Source organism: Gopherus flavomarginatus, chromosome 5 (genome assembly GCF_025201925.1).
Source record: "Gopherus flavomarginatus isolate rGopFla2 chromosome 5, rGopFla2.mat.asm, whole genome shotgun sequence".
NCBI lineage: Eukaryota > Metazoa > Chordata > Testudines > Testudinidae > Gopherus > Gopherus flavomarginatus.
The window spans coordinates 121,071,722-121,095,447 of record NC_066621.1 but is presented as its reverse complement, the minus strand read 5'-3'; the positions used below and the strand labels follow the sequence as shown (position 1 = coordinate 121,095,447).

The 23,726-nt window shown below is 43.3% G+C and overlaps 1 protein-coding gene across 27 annotated transcripts in view; it reads right to left on the bottom strand.

Annotated features, from left to right (window-relative positions):
- The window catches only part of NRXN3 (neurexin 3), a 1,481,114-nt gene that overhangs the window by 174,437 nt on the left and 1,282,951 nt on the right, over window positions 1-23,726 (bottom strand). For all 27 annotated transcript variants that reach the window (XR_007774426.1, XR_007774427.1, XM_050953172.1 and 24 more), the window contains one exon: window positions 9,331-9,502. Coding sequence is in view for 25 of the 27 variants with exons in the window: in XM_050953172.1 (XP_050809129.1) it covers window positions 9,331-9,502 (172 nt within the window). In the remaining 2 variants the exon portion in view is untranslated. The remainder of the gene's footprint in view (window positions 1-9,330; window positions 9,503-23,726) is intronic.

Below are 23,726 nucleotides of genomic sequence, written 5' to 3'. Positions count from 1 at the left end.
TACTGACCTGTGAGGAGAGTATCAAGATAGTCCCCTATTCACCAATGCTTATGCAGTATAGCTCCTTATCTGTGAATGCTTGGGTACACTTTCCAGTTGGTTCTCGTTTGCCTGGGTTACCATCACTTGAATTCAAACAAACCCCAAAATTCAAACAGAACTCAGCTAAAACTGCTGATTGGACCAAACTCATGGCTAACACTTCAACAGCACTCAGTTTTGCACAGTTTTAAACAAAAAACCAGAAGCTTTGAAGCAAGTTATCTATGGTTTTGGTCTTTGGTACAAATATGAACAGCTCCTATTTTGCTTGACCTCTGTAAGAAGAGAGGATGATGGCAGTGTTACAGGAAGATGGAACCTGTGCCAACTAGGGTAGACATTATGTGGGGAGCACCTGGCACAAGATGGCTCTGGAGAAAGCAACACCAGCACTAACCTGGCTTGCAGGAGAAGATAGCATTATACGCTTGGGTTAAATCATGTTATGGGTTGAGTTAAAACCTGACAGAAAATGGTTTGTGAATGCACCCTTCATTTAATATAGCTGTTAAGTGGCCACATTGAAAACTATGCCTAATAGAGCCTGCCAGAAACTAGCACTACGTGGGCAATTAGTTCCACTAGGCATTCTGACCAGCGGCTGCGTATATGAAAGCACACAGAAGAGACATCCAGGGAAAGCCAAAAAGCCTGTAAGCACAGTGTGACCCTGGAAAAAGCTAGAGAGAGAGAGAGTCTTTGGGCCTGGTGTTGGCTAAAGACACTTGGGGCTGTAAGCTAAGACTCTGCTACTTTTGTTCTTCGCTGCTCCTGCGTTTGCAGAAGCAGGATTTTGTATATTCTTTGTACGGAAGCAAGATTGTAAATACCAGACCCATCAATTTCTACTTCTAACTGGAACATCTCCAGGGCCCTGAACTCGGACTAGCCTCTGGGGTCAAAAAGGGGCATCACAACAGTAGAAAGAAACATGGTCATAGTTTAAATTTTGTGTGTGAACAACAGGGCCGGCTCTACTGTTTTTGCCGCCCCAAGCAGCGAGCCGAATTGCTGCTGCGGACGGCGGGGGCAGTCCGTGTGCCATTAGGGAGGAACGCACATTTCCATGGCAGCGGCAATTCGGCGGCAGCTTCTGTCTTCAGCTGGAAGACAGAAGCTGCACCGCCGCAGCCAGCTGAACATAGAAGCTGCCGCCAAATTGACGCCGCCGCTAAAATGCGCCTGCCGCCCTAACAGCACATGGACTGCCCTTGCAGTCTGTGGCTGCAATTCAGCGTGCTGCTTGGGGGCAAAAAACACACGGACTGCCGCCCCTTGCAGATTGCCGCCCCAAGCACTTGCTTGGAATGCTGGTGCCTGGAGCCAGCCCTGGTGAGCAAGAGGGGAATGGAAAGAGGCAGAATTTCAGCCTGCCATCAACACCTGCATTTCATCCGGTCAACTCCAACTCAGAATTGTTGTGACATCAGAAGACAAAGAATGGCAGTGGGACACTGGCCCAGCAGAGCCACTATACCAGGAAGCCTTCCCCTTCCTCATCTGCCAACCCCCTGCAGCACTCTGGCAGGGGCAGCTCTAGCTTTTTTGCCGCCCCAAGCACGGCAGTCAGGCAGCCTTCAGCAGCATGCCTGCGGGAGGTCCACCGGTCCCGTGGCTTTGACGTACCCACCGCCGAATTGCCGCCAAATCTCCGGGACCGGCGGACCTCCCGCAGGCATGCCACCGAAGGCTGCCTCACTGCTGCCCTTGCAGGGACTGGTAGGGCACCCCCCGCAGCTTGCCGCCCCAGGCACGTGCTTGGAGCGCTGGTGCCTGGAGCTGCCGCTGCACTCTGGGGAGAAGTTTGGGTTCCAATTTGCCAACCTTTGTGATAAACCATGTGTGCGCGCCAAGGGGAGGGGCACTGAGAGGACAAAAGTTATTTCTATTGCCTGGAGCCAATGGCATTAAAAGTAAATGCCACTTAAGAGAATGAGTGGACTCCTGATGGGAGGCTGGTGGAGATCACTCACAAAGGTGATAGGGAGGAGGAAGTGGAACAATTTTTTTCTCTCTACCTAGCTGGAGAAACTAGCTCATGAGGATCTAGTTGTTCTATATTGAATTAATTCTCAGTTTTAAAATATGTCTATAAAAAGCCAGGGTAATGTTCCCCTATTAAGTGAGTGCCTCTTTAAATGAAAGTCTCTTCCTGTCTTTCACCTCACTTCCCCTCACTATCCCTCTTTGAAACATGACTTCCATCAGACTTTATTTTGGTGTTATTGACATGTTCTTTCTTTGCAGCTCCTCTTTGCATAGTTTTTCTCTTCCTGCTGTACTGAAGGGAATGCAGGCATTGCACGGATGAATGAACAGGTAGATGAGGCTTGTTTTAATGTACACTCCAGATCTGGCAAGACCCCAAATCTCTCTTTGCAAGCAAAGGTAGAGAGAGAGAAAGAAAACCTCCTGGCTAGAATTTAATGAAAACCCATGACCTGAGGTATCTATCCCAGTTCTACATCAAGATAGGTAATTTCTTTTTAACCCTTCTAAGAATTGCTGGCTTCTTCCCATGCACTGGGATTCATAATTCGTCTTTTTTTCTCTTATTGTAAAGCACCTCAAATACAACGGGTTTTACAATAATCTAAAATAAAAGTATACCAGAGGCTTCTCCTACCTGCACTGGCTCTTGTATCTTACCCAGTAGGGACACTGTTCTTGGTCCAGAATGACACTTACTAAACCACAAAAATAGTTGAATTTAGATTTAGAGAAAGCTCTCAGCAACTACAAAACTAGTCATCACTGACACAAATCTATCACAGAGATGATGCACAAAACATTGCTCCCACTCCAGAGAACAGTAGGGATGTAAGTCCCTTCTGCGGACCAGAGTGTAGTGTAAATCTGATATTCAGAGGGATACCCAAGGCTGAAGAATAGGAACACAGGCCCTTTAAATGCATTAATCTTCATAATCTAAGCATCGCATAGCTGATTAGCAATGCTGTCTGAAGACAGGCACATCTGATACAGCCCATCTCCCTGTTGTGGGCTTGGGAGAGATGACAAAGGGAAAACAAATTCAAATACTGAATATTAGCAATGAGCTAGTGGTTTTGGCTAACGGGTGCCAGGACAGGTGGATGAAAGTGAGCAACTCCAGTGCATTCATGCTGATATTTGTTATTCCTCATTTCTCCGGAATATTGGCTCAAATCTGAATGCTACATCACTGCCCCAGGCCTTATTGTCCAGTAAATGAAACGCTAATACGCTTGGAAAGTCAGAGCCAGGCGCAAACACTAAGAGACTCTCTAATAATCAGGATTATTTCAGGTTCTCCAGGCTAAGACAACTTTAGGCTCAAATGAATTCCTCCCTTTCAAATGTATCTCTACCCCTTTTTCCTTCCCAAAATGAGCAGTCCCCATGTTGCAAGTGATTTGGCTGTAACTGGATGCTTATAAAGATATTTTGTCAGTGCCTGAATTGTTGTTTTGTTGCTTTTTCCATTTTCTTGTCTTTTTATATGAAGTTGAAAAGATAATAGTTTTGGAGTCTTTTGAACCCATTTGGCTATTTTCATTTAATTCCTTCTTGATTGATAGCTGTGTTTAAAGAAAAGCAAATACTTCTCTCTTTGCTCATTTAGTAACCATTGGTCTACGTTTACACCATTCAAATAAATTATGAATCTCATGTATAATCCCACAAAAGGCAATGAAATTCAGAGAGGAAAACTGAAATAATATTTTAATTTATCCCCTTTTGTCTAAAGGTTGCAACACATATGGCAACATGCAAGATGGCCAAGTTTGCAATCCTTTAGTCACAACCCACAAGTTAAAGAAGTAGCTGTAATTCTCAAAGTTAAAATAGCACAAACAGATCATAGCATCACGGAAATGTAGGGCTGGAAGGGACATCAAAAGATCATCTAGTCCATCCCTCTACACTGAGGCAGAACAAAATAAACATAGACCATCCCTGACAGGTGTTTATCCAACCTGTTCTTAAAAATTACCAATGATGGCGATTCTACAACTTCCCTTGGAAGCCTATTCCAGTATTTAGCTATCCCTATAGTTAGAGAGTTTTTCCTAATATCTAAACTAAATCTGCTTTGCTGCAGATTAAGCCCATTACTTCTTGTCCTATCTTCAATGGACATGGAGAACAACTGATCACTCTTTAGAACAGCCCTTAACATATTTAAAGACTGTTATCAGTTCCCCGCTTCAATCTTCTTTTCTCAAGATTAAACATCCCTAGTTTTAACTTTTCCTCATAGGTCAGGTGTTCTAAACCTTTCATCATTTTTGTTACTCCCATCTAGATTGTCTCCAATTTGTCCATAGTTTAAGAAAATGGACACAGCACTCCAGCTGAGGCCTCACCAGCCTGACAAGAGCAGGACTATTACTTTCCTTGTCTTACATATGATACTACTGCTAACTCACCCCAGAATTATATAACCCTTTTTCACAACTGCATAACATTGTTGGCTCATATTCCATTTCTCATCCACGACAGCCCCCAGATCCTTCTCAGCAGTACCACGGTCTAGCCAGTTAGTCCCCATTTTGCAGTTACACATTTGATTTCTCCTTCCTAAGTGTGGTACTTTGCACTTGTCTTTATGGAATTTCTTCTTATTTATTGAAGACCAATTCTCCAACTTGTCATGGTCATTTTGTATTCTAATCCTGTCTGCCAAAATCCCTGCAACCCCTCCCTGCTTGGTGTCACCCACAAATTTTATAAGCATACACTCCTCTCTGTTTGCCAAGTATTTAATGAAAATATTGAATAGTATTGGGCCCAGGATGGATTCCTGTGGACCCAACCAGATATGCCCTCCCAGTTTGACAGTAAACCATTGATAACTACTCTTTGAATATCATCATTCAACCAACTGTGCAACCACCTTATAGTCATTTCATCTACTATATTTCCATCATTTGCTTTGTAGAACGTCATGTGAGACTGTTTCAAAAGCATTACTAAAAATCAAGATATATCATGTCTACTGCTTCCCCCTATCCTCTAGGACAGTAGCCCTGACAAAGAAAGAAATTAAGTTTGTTTGGGACAAGTTGTTCTTGAAAACTCCATGTCTGCTATTACTCATCATTCTGTTACCCTCTGGGTGCTTACAAATTAATTATGTATTTGTTCTGATATCTTTCCAGGCATCAACGTTAGGCTGACTGATCTATAATTCCCCAGATCCTTTGTTCTCCTTTTTAAAAAATAAGTACTATGTTTTGCCCTTCTCCAGTTCTCTGGGACCTCACCGGTCCTCCGTGAGTTCTCAAAAATAGTTGCTAATGTTTCAGAGAACTTCCTTACTTCCTTAAATACACTATGTGACTTTCATCAGTCCTGTTGTGAGTTGAATACATCTAACTTATTTTAATATCCTTTAACTTGTTCTTGCCCTATTTGGACTTGTGTTCCTTCCTCCTTGTTGTTAACATTCTGTTAAGTATCTGATCACAATTAATCTTTTTAATGAAGACTGCAGCAAAACAGGCATTAAACACCTTAGCCTTCTTGATGCTATCCGCTATCAGCTGTCCATTCCCATAAAGTAGTGACACATGCCTTCATTCTTCTCTTTTTACTAACATATTTATAGAATCTCTTCTTACTGCTTTTTGTGTTCCTTGCTGGGTGTTACTCATTTAATGCCTTAGCCTTTCTGATTTTAGCTCTACATGCTTGCACTATTATTTTGTATTTAGTCTTAGAAATGTGTCCATGTTTCCACTTTTTATAGGATTCCTTTTTGATTTTTAGGTCATTAAGGCACTCCTGATGGAGCCATATTGGCCTCTTACTATTCTTCCTAACTCTCTTTGCAACGTGATAGCTTGCTGTTGTGCCTTTAACACTGTCTCTTTGAGAAACGGCCAGCTCTCCTGAACTACTTTTTCCCTTTAGATTTTCTTCCTCTGGGACTTTTCCTACCAATTCTCTAAATTTGTTAAATTCTGCTTTTTTGAAGTCCATTGTTCTTATTCTGCTGCTTTCACTCCCACCCCAATTGTCTTGCATCTTCAGATTCACAACCAAGTCCTCCCTGCTGTGAATGTAATGCTTTCCAGATATTAATGAGCACATGTAGGGTGTTTTCTTCTGGGCAGTTGTCTTCTATTCCTGCATATTATCCCACTCTATTATAAATGGGAGTGAAGCAGCTGGGGGAGAATAGATTCCTTGGCTATTTTTTGACATCATATTCCTTTTGGAGAGGGACTAAAATGCTCAGTCCAGATATGGATTGTTATGAACAGATAGTTAAGGGTTAATGTCTCTTTTACCTGTAAAGGGTTAAGAAGCTCAGTGAACCTGGCTGACACCTGACCAGAGACCAATCGGGGGACAAGATACTTTCAAATCTTGATGGAGGGAAGTCTTTGTTTGTGCTGTTTGTTTTGTTTGTTGTTTGCTCTTGGGGCTAAGAGGGACCAGTGCAACCAGGTCTTTCTCCAATCTTTCTGAAACAGTCTCTCATGTTCAAAATAGTAAGTACTAGCTAGAAAAGGTGGATTAGGCTTATGTTTGTTTTCTTAACTTGCAAATGTGTATTTTGCTGGAAGAATTTTTACCTCTGTTTGCTGTAACTTGCATCTTAGTCTAGGAGGGAGGGAGTCCCTCTAGTCTATATAAGCTGAAGACCCTGTAAATATTTTCCATCTTGATTTTACAGAGATAATTTTTACTTTTTTCTTTCTTTAATTAAAAGCTTTCTTTTTAAGAACCTGATTGATTTTTTTCCCTTGTTTAAGACCCAAGGGGGTTGGGTCTGAACTCATCAGGGATTGGTGGAGGGAAAGGAGGTGGGGGGGAAAGGTTAATTCCTCTCTGTTTTAGATCCAAGAAGTTTGGATCAGTGTAATCTCTCAGGGTAACCCAGGGAGGGGAAAGTCTGGGAGAGGGAAAGGAGGGGGAATGGTTTATTTCTCTTTGGTTTAAGACCCAAGGGGTTTGGGTCTTGGCTCCCCCAGGGAAGGTTTTGGGGGACAGGGAGTGTACCAGACACTGGAATTTCTGGTTGGTGGCAGCGCTATCAGATCTAAGCTAGGAATTAAGTTTAGGAGGGTACATGCAGGTCCCCACTTTCTGGATGCTAAAGTTCAAAGGGGGAATAATACCTTGACATGGATCAATATTTGATTTTACTTCAAGTTGTGGGCTATTAAGATTTGCAGGTTTTGGTCATATCCAACTGTAGACATAGGACCAAGCTGTGAAGCTTGGCTCCAAAGCCAAATATCCTCAAAATTCTGGTTCAGGCCTGTGTCTATATCCTTTACAAGAAATTGCAGTGTGTGCTCAGTCTCAGTGTATAGCCAGTGAAAAACACTTTTGGTTTTAAAAGACATTTTAGGTTATTGTTGCTCACTAAAGTTTTGAAGCTGGTAAACTTCTATTGAGTCTTTCAAAAAAGATTTTATAACCAACAAATACCCAGAAGTTGGTATGTGTGTGAGGGAGAAGTTGTGGGGGTTTTTATTGTTGTTGGTTTGGGGGGGGGGGGCGGTAGGAGGCTGGATGGAATAGAAATAAATCCCTCATCCTTGGGTGTGACTTTATACACCCAGTATCAGCCCAGGCACATGGCTAATGCTGATTTTGTAAATCCATGAATTTCCTAATGGAAACACAGAGTGGTCTTTAAATAAAGCAGCAGCAGAGGATGCAGTTATGGTATTTATTTTCCCTTTTCAAAAACTCAGCAACTGAGAGAGCTGAGTATTTTGCTTCTTTACCAGAGGGATCAACTACAGTTACTAATGTAAAAAGAAATTCTATTCACAGGGCTGTACAGGCTGTAAAGGGCTGCTAACTGGGCCAAAAATAGCAGACTATTAATGGAGGCTGTAGGAAGGAAACACTGGATTTGGACACTTCCTGGCCATCCCACCCTCCCTAGCCAGTGGATAACTGGGCTGAATCTGATGTACTGTAATGGCAAAGGTGCTGGGGAACAGGCCCTTTGAATATAAAGCACGAACATATATAGCATTGGTGTCATGTGGAATACAAAGGAGAAAGCACTAGTGCTGCACCACAGGGAAGCTCACTCAGATACAGAGGCTCCCAGCATGCGAAGAGCAGAAATGAAATCACGCCCTCAGAGTAATTTATTAGTGTCTGGGGGGAACAATTAGGTGCAGTGTACTTCAGGTATTTCTCACGAGTGCCATCATTTGAAGCTAAATGGCTTGTGGGCGACTCCCACACTGCTGGCAAATTGCCTAGTGTTTATCAGGAGAATCCTCCCTCTTTCCACCCCCAAGTGGGTTATGTGTAAACCTGGGAGAGAGGCACTGGAGGCTGCCTGGGTTTACTTAACACTGGCAGCTGCTAAGTAGACCACGACTCCTGATGGCAAACAGAAGTTGAAGACAGTGACTGTCTCTGCAATCACTCTCCGTTTCTTTGCATTCTACAGATTATGTATGTCACTGAGCATCTCCTTGCACTGTCAGCGTCACTAAGGCGGCATCCTTTTGATTTCAGGGTGACTTTGGCCTTCAACGATGGTGACACACAAACGGAGAAGGATGTAGGCTTGTCTTCTCTGCACGCACATTACCCCAGTCTGTCACTGCTGCCCTTCTATGCTAGGGCCTTGGATTATGGTTTCAGATAGAATCAATATGAAACTGAATGGTTCCACATGGTTTTTGACATGAAGCAAACTAAAACATGATGGTTTCAGCTGGATAGTGTGTCAAATTTTGTTTGCACAAACCCAAAATTCAGAGCAAATTTCCAGGAATGAAAGCTTATGAGAAGCAAAAAGAAAGGTCCACACAAACTCCTGTGAACCAACCCTGCCACATTCGTTGTCCCTTATGTTCATGTCTATGCAGGCTGCAATGAGGAGATAAGGTAGAGTGCCATGCCCCCTTCCACCACACTGCTCTTCACTCTGGTCTCTTTCATTAGAAATCACCACAAGTAACAAATCTAAGTTGCTGTTGAATCAGTTTTGTAAGATCAAGATATGCCCAGTGGGCTTTTACTTTGCATATCTATGTGCATGTTGCCATGCAGCCTTTGTGCACCACACCTCTCCATACACAGTACATGTTGGATGCAATACCTCGTTTTCCAACACAGTAAACATAGAACCAGGATGAGAAATTCAGCTCCCTTTACATTGGATCAGGCTCAACCCAACTCTTTATTTCTGGGGATGTATAAATGTTTGTATGCCGCCCCAGCGCTTTATGATTTAGTTGTTGTAACCGTTATTGTAAGGTGTGGATGGACGAAAAGGAAAAGACATAGAAAAAGACATCTTGGTCAAACATATACCTGAAGGGTAGTGTTCGTTCACTGGCCAGCTGTCCACCTGAAGTGTGGCATTCCCACCATTCCTAGTAAAGCGCACCACATGATATTTGCCATCATTCACTGGGGTGCTCTCCTCTTTGATAGAAATATCCACTGTGCCAATATTGAAGACCACGCCAATCTTGCCTTGCTCCTATAATGAAAAAAGCAAGAAACAACAACCGATAAGTTACCACTTGGTATGAGAGTTTTCTAGGTCTGTGTGTATCTATCTATCTAGCTATCTATCTATATAAACAGTTAGACAATTGATAAGATGACAGTAGATGGCACTCAAAAAAATGTAGCAAAGTTCCTAGGTTTTGTAGGACCAATAAAACTTGTGGCTGTGTAATGCATATGTCTTTCTGTGCAGCGCTATACATCAGCTCTTAATGCTATTCACCTGAGAATCACGACTAATTTCCTCCCTCAGAACTTCTCCATGGACAATTGAGAGCCAAGGACGGAAAACCAAAGAAACATATAGAATGTTATTTGGGAAACATCCCCGTTAATTAGGTATCATTTGCTCAGCACCACTAAATTGCAGCCACTACTGGGCTAGAACATAGCAATTGTTTGACACATGAAAAAAGTACACAGCAGGTTTATTCCAGGAGGGAGTTTAGTGTAATTCCCCCAATTAAAAATCAGAAGAGGGAATTTTAGGGAGCAAAACTGCAGTTATCTAAATTGGAGTTTGGCCATTACAGTGAGGCTAATGCGCAGCTGAAAAGTGCAATGGGATTTTTAATTACTCCAAGTGGTTAGAGCCTTGATTTTACTTCTCATCCTCAAGAAAACACCTCCAATATAACATCTTCTCGCACCACTCCTGGGCATTGCTCAGCACACACCAAGGGAAGACCAAAGCCTACTGTATTGGTAACACCATTTCCTGTAGCACTCTGTGTGATATGTGCGTGATATTTTTTTATGATTCCCATCCATGCAATGCACTGATTCAACCATTCTTAGCTTATGAAATATGAAGAGATCACAACTCAAAATGTATTGTAGGTTAAGGCTGTACATTTATTTATATCTATTTTAGGTACTTCCGGAGTGCCTGCCACTGTAGGATATAAATGCTAATTGCAGTAGATTGAACTATACCTTAAAACCTAACTGAGAGGAGGTGGCACATGCAGTTTTTGTAGTTTACAGCTGCTATGCTTCAATACTTCCCTTTACCATATGTTCTATCAGGAACTGGATGATACTGTGGGTCATAAATATAATATGGAGACTTGCACAGGTTCCATTCTGGCCCAGCTTGGCAGTGACCTAAGGTATGTCCTATGGCAAATTCAGTTCAGTTGTGAGGTACCCGCATCACAAAGTGGTCTTCCTGTCGGCTGTTTCAGCAGAGACACTAAGGCTGGAATGGACTGTGAAGAGTGAATTTTCCCTCCCCCCAAAGCAGGGCTGAGACACATTAAGAGGTGGGGCTTGACAGTACCCACTGACTATTCTAGGTCTGCTCTCTGGACAAAGAAGGATTCAGCTTTCAGAGCTGTCAATCCAATTACCATCACCACATTCATTTAAGAAACCTTCAGCAGTGGCAGAACTCCTTCCCCTGATCCTCCACACTGGATATTTCTGAGCCTGGTCTCTGATTCCTCCCACATCCTAAGTTCCCCCACACTTAACACCTTTCACAGACACTCCCCCTAATTCTCCCCACTCCTCCTACAGACCCTCTCCCCAATCCCACCTATCTGCCCCCCCCCCCCCGACATCTAGAGCTGTTCAGGATTTTTTCTACAAAACTTTTTTGCTAAAAGTACCAATTTGTCAAAAATGAAACAATGATTCTGACAAAACTTTGTTAGGTATTGGATAGGATTGAGAGCAAGACCCAAGACTAGCCAATAGCCCAGAAGTTAGGGTGCTCACCAGGGATGAGGGAGAACTGGGTTCAAGTGCCTACTCTGAATTGGGCAGAACAGGGGCCTTAAATCCAGATCTTCCACATTCCAGGTGAGTGCCTTAACTACTGGAATATTGACTATTCTATGGCAGGGGACGGTCTCGTTCTCATTTTTTGCAAAATATTTCACATAGCAACAAAACCAAATTTTGAAACCTTGAAATATTTCAGGAGGTGGAATTCTTGTTTTCTAACTAGCCCTACCCACAGTCCCATTCCCCTTGGTCTTATAGGTCTGACACGTTCCTCCTGTTTCCTTTCTCTCCTAATATTTTTTTGTTTTACTGAGCTGCCGGTTATATAAAAATCCTAAACAATTTCCTTGAAACGCAAGCTAGTCATTAAGGAAACTGGACTGAGGTTTGAGTATAACATTTAGTGTTGTGACTGATAAAATGCCATTATTATCACTTTCTCCCCAAAAGGGCAAGCTCTCCTACATATGTACCTACTGATCTCAACAGAATGATCTCACATGCATGCAGACTGGATCCCTCTTATCTGCTTTCCCCAGAGCACTGGATGCATGGGCTGCCACTTCTTCACATACACAGACCAAACTCGTGTGATGATAATCAGCACAGGACATTGTGATATGGCAAAGGAGATGCCCATGGAGGATAACTTTAAGGAAAGCTGGATTTTGAAAATGAATGAAGTGGCTGAGTTTGAAGACTTCCTCCCCTTGCTCCCGAATTAAAGCTGGAAACTTCCATTCTTTCGAGGAAGACAGAATTATTTGATCTCCAGTCCATCTCAATTCTCCTTGGTGGTCACAGCAGTTATTTTCTTGAGAAGATTATCTGTTTGCTAGCGAATGATTGACCAATGGGTAAGAATCAATATGATGCTGCCAAATCATTTATTTGCTCCTTTCTCTGGTAATTAGCACCCACTTGGAAACAGAGTGGTTACTTGCTCTGAGATAATGCCGTTCAAAGAGCAAGTATTGACCAGATAATCAACCCCCTGGTGACTGGCCCCATCTGAATGATTTTACAGAGTGCCGCTTATAGAATTCTTATCCTTTTCTGTGCGGGGGAGAAGGGGTCTTACAGTAACGTCTTGTATTTCTCCTCTGTCCGCCTCAAAGAATCAAACTTCTCTCTGAGTCTAGAAAGGCTGGTGATAGCTCTCCACACAATCTACTTTGGAAGAGGGGATTACTTTAAAATGAAATGAGTTCTCTCTCCCAGCCTCCAGAAAAAGTACAGTCCTTCTCACTGTATCTTGATGCTTTTGTTTCTAGCCCATGTTAGAATCCAGGAGGTCAGAAATATATAATAATGGGCCAATTCAGGAGGCCCTTCCTCGGGTCTATTAGTCCGTACTCAAAATTCCCAGTGACTCTTCAACAAGAGTTTTATTTGAGGGAGCTTTGCCTAGACATTGAGGGCCAGATTTTCTCATCCTTACTCACGCAGAGTAGTGCCTTGCTGCTCACATAGTTCCACTCAAATTTACGGGACTAGTCACAGTGTAAGGTACTATCCACAAGAGCAAGGGTATCAAACCCATCTCTGAATACAGACCTCAGGATCTGGCCTGTTAATAATACTTTACAGGTGCATTGCTCTTTTTTATCCAATGAATTTAAAGCACTTAACAAAAAGGTGAGTGACCATTAGTTTTCCCATATTACACATGGAAAAAAACAGAGGTGCTGAGAGATTAAGTGACATATTCAGGCTACGTCTACACTACAAACCACTGGCAGCAGCATGTAGTGTATGGGTAACTACATGCCGCAGTGAAAAGCAGGCTGCATCCACACTATGGTGTGTAGCTATATAGGTCAGTGAAAGGCTCCAGCAGAGGGGAGGCGGCTGGGAAAAGCTCCAGCACTGGGGAGGCAACGGGACACTGCACTGCTAACAAACAACAGGGTAGATGGGAAGGCATAGCTTGGGGGGAGTAGAGAGCCATGTAGGCTATGTACTCAGATATATATCCACACTCTTCATGCATGTCTTTACTCATCTAAGCCATCCCTCACACTCTACACTGCTATTTATACCCATGCTAGGGGGGTTATGCATATATGTGCACGCTACGCCACCAGTAAAAGTGTGCAGTGTAGACCTATCCTTAGAGTGTTAAAGCCAGGACTGGAACAGTTCATTCCCATTACCAAACACATTCTTCTGGACTACCGTGCCTCGGTACGAGGCATGAGAGACCGAGCAATTTACCCAAGGTCAGTCTGTGGCAGAGCTGGAAAGAGATCTGAGCTCTCCAAAGTCTCAGTCCAACTATTTTATAAAATTGTCCATCCCCTGGGCTTTGAAAGACAGGCTCTACCACTAAAATGAACACCCACTTCATGATCTTAATCCACTTGAGTTCAGTCTCCTTTGCTTTTCTCATACATTTAGTTATTAGATTTTTTTCCCCTATAAACTGCAAAACTCTGAGATTAAACAGGCCAGCAATCCTCTGACTGCCAAGGACTGATTTATCTCAGTGCCAATATTTTTAACATTTGTTTTGTCTTGAACATAAAACCCCCACAAAACAAAAGGAAAGCTGAATACGCAGCAGCACTGAGCACACAAAAAGCACATATTCTCAGAGGGCCTATGGGCATTTAATAGGTAGCCTACATCTTTCTTCTCTCTACATCAATATTCACCTTGGTGTCCCAGGCAGGTGAGAATCCATCTATTGATTTACCTATGTCATTTTCTTTGAAAACTTTCAGTGAATGTAAAGAGTTGGCAATACCACAAGGAAAACTTTGAAACACTTTTATTTGAAAATAAGGTGGTGAATATAGTATCCAATCTGTACTTCTCTGGCTTTTCGTCTTTATTTCTAACACTGCTGTATCAGAGAAAATTCGTAAAGTAGTTCTTCAAGAATTCATCTCCTCCTATTGCACTGTCCCCTAAAATTTTCCCCCAGCAAGTTGTGTTACCCTCTCTTCAGAATCACAGCCCTCCTGAACACCAACTTCTGCCATGAAGCCTATAAGAAATCAGGCACACAATTATGGCTCAGCAAAGGGGCAGCTGTGGATAAATTATACATATAAAAGAAAGTACATAGTACTAGCAATAAACGTACCAGTCATACCCTTTACCATGCTTCTTGTATGCTGTATCCCGTTCCTCAAAGCTTTTTTTTTTTTTTTGGCTTTCAGACTAAGATCTTTGGGGCAACAATTTCCTGCATGTATGTACAGCGTCCAAGACATTTTGAACAACCACCATAATAACTGTGCAGTAGTTAGGGCATAAGACTAGCGTTAGGACACTTGGATATTACTCCCTGCTCTGACATACTGTGTGACTTCGGGCAACTCATTTAACTTCTCTGTGCCTCAATTTTTCCTTTTCTAATTTTTCTAATGATATATTCAGCCACCGTTATAAGCTCTGGGGATGAAAAACACTGTGTAAGTGCTAGGTACTATTCTAATATTTGTGATGACATAATCTGAAAAGAAACTGCATTACAAAGAGTGAATGAGAACTAAGCAGGAGGAGATGATTATTAACGAATTAAGGGCGATATTCTTTCCTCAGCAATAGTGAATGGAGGGGAATGAAGCCTGGAAGAACTCATGTGGGCACAGAAAGAAAAAGCGCTGCTTGTGAGTAGGGCAATGGAATGGGGCTGGTGAGCAGAGCAGAATAAGATCACTGTGGAAACCCATATTCTACTGATTTGCAAGCCCACAACTCTGTGCCTCCTGTAAAAACCCTCCTCACTGAGGGGATCTGTGATGCAAGGGGCACCGGAGGCCTTCCACTTCACAAGCCTAAATAGCCTGCCTCCTCTTCAGTCCCACAAGCTCTTTCCCTCTGAGGCGAGTATATGAAGGCGCATTTCCTGGGGCTGGCTCTACCATTTCCATGGATTTTTCCCCACAGGAGAATTAGATCCTGTTTTTATGTAAATGTTATGTTCAGCATATGTCACTACATAACTGTCAGGATTTTGTTTTGCCTGTACTGTGCCTTTATTATCTGAAAAGGGGCATGGTGCGGGGGGGGGGGGGGAGGGAGCCAATTTGTAAAGCAAAGCAGCTGGAGCGCATTAGAGGACACACACATGCACTGTGCTCTCTCACGGAGCTATCCTGATTTCTTATTTTCTTTAATCTAAAATTATACAGACAGAAAGTAAATGGCTGATCCTTGTGTAGGGAAAGCACTTGGTCTTGAGTCACGAGAGTGCGCCCACCAGGCATCCAGACAATGGAACAAATTCTACTCCCAGCTACACCAGTGTAAATCCACAATATTGAATTCGGTGAAATCGCTCTGGATTTACACTGATGCAACTGACAGCAGAACTTATCCCAGTACCTTTTTATCTTCAATCAAAGACCTGGGGAACAGTTATTTTAAAAATAAACCAAGACCCAACAAGCATTCCAGGATTACTCCTGTTCTCACATATTTGACACTACCTGCAACAGTATAGATTTTCTCCTCTCTCCTCTGTGTCAGGTTCCAGCATGACTAGACATCAACCAAAACCCATCAGACAATACTGCTAATTACCTCTTTCTGAAGATCACTGCTGATTAGGCTGCTCTCCTTCCATTGTGATACAAGGCCTTTTGGTAATACAACAAGCTTCTTGTACAAGGACTCTCTTAACTGGCACCTGCACACGCACATTAACTCCCTCACCATCTAAGGTCACGAAAGTCACTTTGTTTCTCTTATAATCAGAGGCATCACTGTTCCTCAGAATAGCTCCTTTCTTCTGTCTCCTCACTTCTGAAATCTATTTTAAACAGAGTCTGAAGTACTTTTATTTCTCCTCTTTGGGATTTTTTTCCACTTCATTTTTGCAAGGTTTTTTTCTTTTTGTGACTGCTGTTGAATTTTAGTCCAGCTCGCAGATCACTTTCTTTCTGTGGTTTGGGGGACTTTGCACCATGATGCTATATGCAGTAAAGCATCCGGTGGAACTGAAATTATAGATGTTCCACAACAGACCCACACACTAATTACTACAATGTCAAATAGTTTTATGGGAACCTTTATCACTCTAAGACACAACTCATAGTTTTTTTCTATTGACTGGGAAAGCAGAATGCAGTTCTACGCTTAGTGAGTCTTTCTGAACAGTAACTTTAACTGGATAAATTTGTGGACAGGTCTTTACTTCCTAGGTATTTTTTTCAGTGGGTTTGGGGAGTCTATATTCAGTACAGAGCATATGATTTCTGCTGATGCTACACTCCGGCCACTTTTGATGCCATTCTCATTATCACCTGGAGATGGGTCTGAAAACAACACTCAGGGTATGAAAAACCGCACACTTTGGGTGACAGGTTTATTTGGTATGATGAATCCCAGTTATGACTAAAGTCTTCAGTGGCTGAAAGGTGGTAGGAAGGTCATTTTCACCCATAAACCTGGTGCATAAAATCATTAACAAAAACACAGAATGGCATCAAAGGAATTACGGAACCTGGAATTTATCTGAAGTAAAATAACTTTGATTAGGAAAATCCAAGACCCCCTGGTGTTCTAGAAAGAGATCAAAACAATTTTAAGGTGAGAGGTAGAGTGTACATATGAGCTATCAGATATTAGTTTTGACTGGTCAATTTTTATGAGATATAATAAATAGGAATTACAACCCCTTTTGGAAATTGCTTTTAAAAGGAGCACTTTTCACAGATTGAGAGGTTATACAACCAGAAGAGGACATTGCAACAAAGGCCACATGACTTCCCTCAATTAATTCCTGTTTGAACTAGAGCATATCTTTAACATCTTATCTTGATGTAAAAATGCCAGTGATGGAGAATCCACATCAAAACTTAGTAAATTATTCCAATGGTTACTTATCCTCACTATTCAAGATTTGCACTCAATTTCTTATCTGAATTTGTCTAGCTTCAACTTCCAGCCACTGGATATTGTAATATCACTTTCTGCAAGATGGAAGAGCCCTCTATTAAATAAATGTCTATTCCCCATGTAGGTACTTATAGCATGTGATCAAGTCACCTTCTCTTTGTCAAACTAAACAGATTAACCTTCTTGAGTCTATAATTATAAAGCAAGTTTTCCAATCCTTTAATCATCCCTATGCCCCTTTTCTGAACCTACTCTAATTTATCAACATTCCTCTTGAATGGTGGACACCGGAACTGGACACAGTATTTCAGTAGCAGTCGCACTAATCCCAAATACAAAAATATTCCCTATTGATTCCTCCAAGGATTGCATTAACCCTTTTGGCCACCGTGTTGCACAGGAAGCTCATGTTCAGCTGATAATTTACCGTGACCCTCATGTCCTTTTCAGACTCAGTGCTCCCAGAATGGAGTCCCTCATTCAGTAAGTATGGCTTGCATTCTTTGTTCCGAAATGTGTAACTTTATATTTGGCTCTATTGAAACACATATTGTTTATCTGAGGCCAGTTTACCAAGCGATCCAGATTGCTTAGTGTCAGTGCCCTGCCCTCTTCATTATTTACCACTTGGCAGTTTTCTTATACACAGAGTAAAGAGTATTAACTAAAATCACCACTGAAGCCAATAACACCATATACTGGAACGCAGAAATTTACCATCTCACCACGAGGTCTTTTTCTGGATCCTTACAAATGTTCTAACCAAATATCATCTCAATGTGAAGTAATTAGGAAAGGGATATACAAGAAGACAGAAAATTTAATTCCACTATATAAATCTATTGTACATCCATTGTCATAAACAGATAGCTAAGGGTTAATGTCTCTTTCACCTGTAAAGGGTTAACAAACAGTGACCTGCAACACCTGACCAGAGGACCAGTCAGGAGACAAGATACTTTCAAATCTCGTGCTTTGTTCTCTCTGGACTCTGAGAGTGACCACACGTACCTACAGGCTCTCTAATCTTCTATTCCCATTTTGTGAGTAAAAAGGTAGAAAGGCGGTAGCCTTTTTATTTCTTTTCCTTTATTTGCAATTGTGTAGTTTGCTGGAAGTATTTTAAATTGTATTTGCTGGGGGGAGGCTTCTTTTTAGTTTCTATAAGCTGACAGACCCTGTAACTTTTTATCATCTAAATTGCAGAGATAGACCTTTTACTTTTTTTTTTTTTTTATTAAAAGTTTTACTTTTAAGACCTGTCTGATTTTTTCCTCTTGTTGAGGTTCAAGGGAACTGAGTCTGTACTTAACAGGGAGGGAGGGGAGAAGGGGGAATCCCTTTGTTTTAGATTCATGGAGCTTGAATCTGGATTGCCTCTGGGGGAAGGTATCATTCCTCTCTGTGTGGTGATTCAAGGAGTTGAATCACGGTGATCTCCTACTGTACCCAGGGTGGGAAAGAGCTGGGAGGAAGAAAGGAGGGGGAAGGGAAATGGTTTATTCCCCTTTGTTGTGAGACTCAAGGAATTTGGGTCTTGGGGTCCCCAGGGAAGGTTTTGGGGGAGACCAGAGTCTATCAGGCGCTCTACTCTAAGTCCTGATTGGTGGCAGCATTACAGGATCTAAGCTGGTAATTAAGCTTAGGGGAATTCATGCTAGTACCCATATTTTGGACGCTAAGGTCCAGATTTTGGAATTATACTATGATATCCATGCCTTGAATATTGTGGGCAGTTCTGGTCACTCCATCTCAAAAAAGATACATTAGAAATGGAAAAGATACAGAAAAAGGGCAACAAAAATGATTAAGGGTAATGAGGCAAAAGGGAAAAAAACCAGGGACTATTCAGCTTGGGAAAGGAAGATTAAAGGGGGGAATATGATAGAGGTATATAAAATCATGAAAGATGTGGAGAAAGTGAATAGGGAAGTGTTATTTACCCCTTCACATAACACAAGAAGCAGGTGTCACCCAATGAAATTAAGAGGCAGCAGGTTTATGGCAAACAAAAGGAAGTACTTCTTCATACAATGCACAGTCAACCTGTGGAACTCATTGTCAGGGGATGTTGTAAAGGCCAAAACTATAACTGGGTTCAAAAAAGAATTAGATAAGATACTACCCAAGATCCACAAACCCGGAAATCCTGGACGCCCCATCATCTCGGGCATTGGCACTCTCACTGAAGGACTGTCTGGATATATGGACTCTCTACTCAGACCCTATGCCACCAGCACTCCCAGCTATCTCCGTGACACCACTGATTTCCTGAGGAAACTAAAATGCATTGGTCACCTCCCAGAAAACACCATCCTAGCCACCATGGATGTAGAGGCTCTCTACACAAATATCCCACACACAGATGGAATACAAGCTGTCAGGAACACTATCCCTGATGATGCCACAGCACAACTGGCTGCTGAGCTCTGTGCCTTTATACTTACACACAACTATTTCAAATTTGATGACAATATATATCTCCAGATCAGTGGCACTGCTATGGGCACCTGCATGGCCCCACAATATGCCAATATCTTTATGGCCGACCTGGAACAACGCTTCCTCAGCTCTCGTCCACTCATGCCCCTTCTCTACCTACGCTACATTGATGACATCTTCATCATCTGGACCCATGGGAAGGAGACTCTGGAAAAATTCCACCACGATTTTAACAGCTTCCACCCCACCATCAACCTCAGCCTGGACCAATCTACACGGGAGGTCCACTTTCGTGACACCACGGTGCAAATAAGTGATGGTCACATTAACACCACCCTATATCAAAAACCTACCGACCGCTATGCCTACCTTCATGCCTCCAGCTTCCATCCCGGACACATCACACGATCCATGGTCTACAGCCAAGCACTGAGGTACAACCGCATCTGCTCTAAACCCTCAGACAGAGACCAACACCTACAAAATCTCCACCAAGCATTCTCAAAACTACAATACCCGCACGAGGAAATAAGGAAACAGATCAACAGAGCCAGACGTGTACCCAGAAGCCTCCTACTGCAAGACAAACCCAAGAAAGAAACCAACAGGACTCCACTGGCCATCACATACAGCCCCCAGCTAAAACCCCTCCAATGCATCATCAAGGATCTACAACCCATCCTGGACAATGATCCCACACTTTCACAGGCCTTGGGTGGCAGGTCAGTCCTTGCCCACAGACAACCTGCCAACCTGAAACATATTCTCACCAGTAACTGCACACCGCACCATAATAACTCTAGCTCAGGAACCAATCCATCCAACAAACCTCGATGCCAACTCTGCCCACATATCTACACCAGCGACACCATCACAGGACCTAACCAGATCAGCCACACCATCACTGGTTCATTCACCTGCACATCCACCAATGTAATATACGCCATCATATGCCAGCAATGCCCCTCTGTTATGTACATCGGCCAAACTGGACAGTCTCTACGGAAAAGGATAAATGGACACAAATCAGACATTAGGAATGGCAATATACAAAAACCTGTAGGAGAGCACTTCAACCTCCCTGGCCACACTACAGCAGACCTTAAGGTGGCCATCCTGCAGCAAAAAAACTTCAGGACCAGACTTCAAAGAGAAACTGCTGAGCTTCAGTTCATCTGCAAATTTGACACCATCAGCTCAGGATTGAACAAAGACTGTGAATGGCTTGCCAACTACAGAACCAGTTTCTCCTCTCTTGGTTTTCACACTTCAACTGCTAGAACAGGGCCTCATCCTCCCTGATTGAACTGACCTCGTTATCTCTAGCTTGCTTGCTAGCATATATATACCTGCCCCTGGAAATTTCCACCACATGCATCTGAAGAAGTGGGTATTCACCCACGAAAGCTCATACTCCAAAACATCTGTTAGTCTATAAGGTGCCACAGGATTCTTTGCTGCTTTTACAGATCCAGACTAACACGGCTACCCCTCTGATACTTAGATAAGTTCGTGGAGGATAGGTCCATCAATGGCTATTAGCCAAGATGGTCAGGGACACAACCCCAGATTATGGGTGTCCATAAGTCTCTGACTGCCAGAAGCTGGGACTGGATGGCAGGGGATGGATTGCTTGATAAATTGCTAAATTCTGTTCGCTCCCTCTGAAGCACCTGGCACTGACCACTGTCGGAAGACATGATAATTGGCTAGAGGGTCCATTAGTCTGACCCAGCATGGCTGTTCTTATGCTCACTGTCCAGGAATGCACCTGGAACAACACGAGATGTGAATCTAAGGTTTTTAGTCAGCCTGGACAAATCTATCCTTGCAACACTGTGTGGTGACTAGAGAGACAAGCTAAAAACAATTCTAGTAAAAGTTTACCAGGACCTGGGGTGGCTAATTGAGTAGTGTATTGCGCCCATAATTTTCCAGCAACCAAAAGGTCAGTCCCGACGGGCGCTCCATTTTGTTGGGTCAGAGCCTCAGTGCCTGGTTAAGTCCTTTCTGCACCACTGCAGTCTATTGAGCAAGATTCACAAATGAAGGCTTTGGAATTACAGCAGGAATGAATTTGGTGCAAGAAGTTTCCATACTTCTGATAATACAATTCTGTCAATGCAGCCTGACACCTTGCAGATGCTGACTTGCTTATAGAGAGGCAATATGGTCTACATAACATAAGAACAGTCGTACCGGGTTGGACCAAAGATCCATCCAGCCCAGTATCCAGTCATTTGGCCCAGCTGTATAGCATCAGTATTAGTGACTAGACCTGCAGCGAGCTCCCCTCATCTCTGTTCTCTAGGCACCATGGGAACATTGTGGCACAGACTTACTTTTGCTTAAATTCTACATCTACTAAGAAAAGTCTGGAAACCGTTGATGCTCAAAATCCCTTAGCTCACTCCATAGAAAGGAAGCCAGGCAAACAGTGTAATAATCTGTATGCTTGAAATGAACACTTTTTTCTGTTGGCATTCACCACCTAGTCGTCTTCCCCCAAGGAAATTATTTAATCCCAGGACCTCTGGCAGGATTAATTTACTGCCAGCCAACAGCAAGCCAGTAAACTCTTGCAAAAATAATTTCAAACTTGTTTAGGCCACATGATTTTGAGAAAACAACTTTTGCAAACAGCTGGTGATGATCCACCTGTGAGATTATTAACCTCCTTTGTAACTGCCAAAAGCAAGTGAAGATTTCAGTAGAAACTGACAGCATGCTGAAGTAACCAGAACTCAAGAGGAGTCATGAAAGTACAATATCTACCTCTTAATTCACAAGTGAGAGGATTATTTAGATGCTCTATTTGTTCCCACAATTGATGATATACTTTATAGAGACCCACTCTATCTGATGGCATCTAACAGATCAGGAAGTGTCTACTTAGGGACTGACCTCCTTTTAATATACATGGTAGTTTTAAAGACCTGCTGATCTCTCCTAGAAAATATTGATCAACATTCTTTTTAGACATGGATCTGAATCACAGCCCCAGACCGGAACTCTCACAAGCACCAGATCTGCATTCTGCAGCTGGCCTTTATGCCTATTAATAGTTTGATCCAACACAATAGGGACACATTTAACTTTGGAACAGTTTAAGGTCTGGGTCTGACGGCAATGTGAGGTCCGGTGCCCCGGTACTGAGTCACCCCGGGGGAGTCTCGAGTGTGACGTCTAGCTGATCAGGAGCTGGAACAGGAACGACGGCATCTATCCCATTGAGAGCGGCTGCGGTACCGATGAGCAGCCACTGCGCACCAAGTGGTGCGGGGAGCAATCCTCAGAGTGGGAACTGTGGCTGGCTGAAGAGGTCTGGTGGGCACCCAATGGAGGCTTGCCACTAGACCTGAGGCCCATGCCTGGCTGCGTGCTCGGGACTGGCAGGCTCATAATGTCCTTCGCAGTCTACATCTCCTCCGGTGTCGACGGCATCCATACCGGTGGGGATGCACAGGCCGATGGTGCCGGGCTGCTCTGCTCCACACGAGTCGGAGGCATTGAGCCCGGGGAGGTGACCTAGGGCTGCCAAAAGCGCAACCAGCTCCCCCTTCTCCTTGTCATGGCGCTGCTGCAAGGCAGGGCCCTTCCCTCGCTTTTTGGAGGGAGAGTGGCGCCGACTGGTCGAAGGGGCCTCGCTATGCACCGAGGATGCAGCGGCCGGCGCTGAGTCTGATCGGCTTGCCGGCATTGGGGCCAGCGCCAACTCCATCAGGAGAGCTCGAAGTCTAATGTCTCTCTCCTTCTTAGTTCTTGGCTTGAACAACCTGCAGATCTTACAAAGGTCACTGATGTGAGTCTCACCCAGGCAGCGGAGACACTCAATGTGCGGGTCACTCCTAGGCATAGAACGGTGACAGGAGTTGCAGACTTGAATCCTGGGGCACGGGGCATGCCCCAAGCCCACTCTAGCATCTGAAGAAACGATCCATGAATGGTACCACTAAGGTCGAGAAGAAAAGGCTGCAGCAGAGCTGGAGCACAAAGTTCCAACTATCTTCATTGAGGGCAGAGCGAGCCCATGGCTCCCCTTATAGAACGATATACAGGTGCCACTCCAGGGGTTGCCACGGTGCTCCCTCAGTATGGATACTGCTAAGGGAAAAACTTCCGGCACCAGTGCATGTGGTGAGCACACACACCTATTGTGGAATACACAT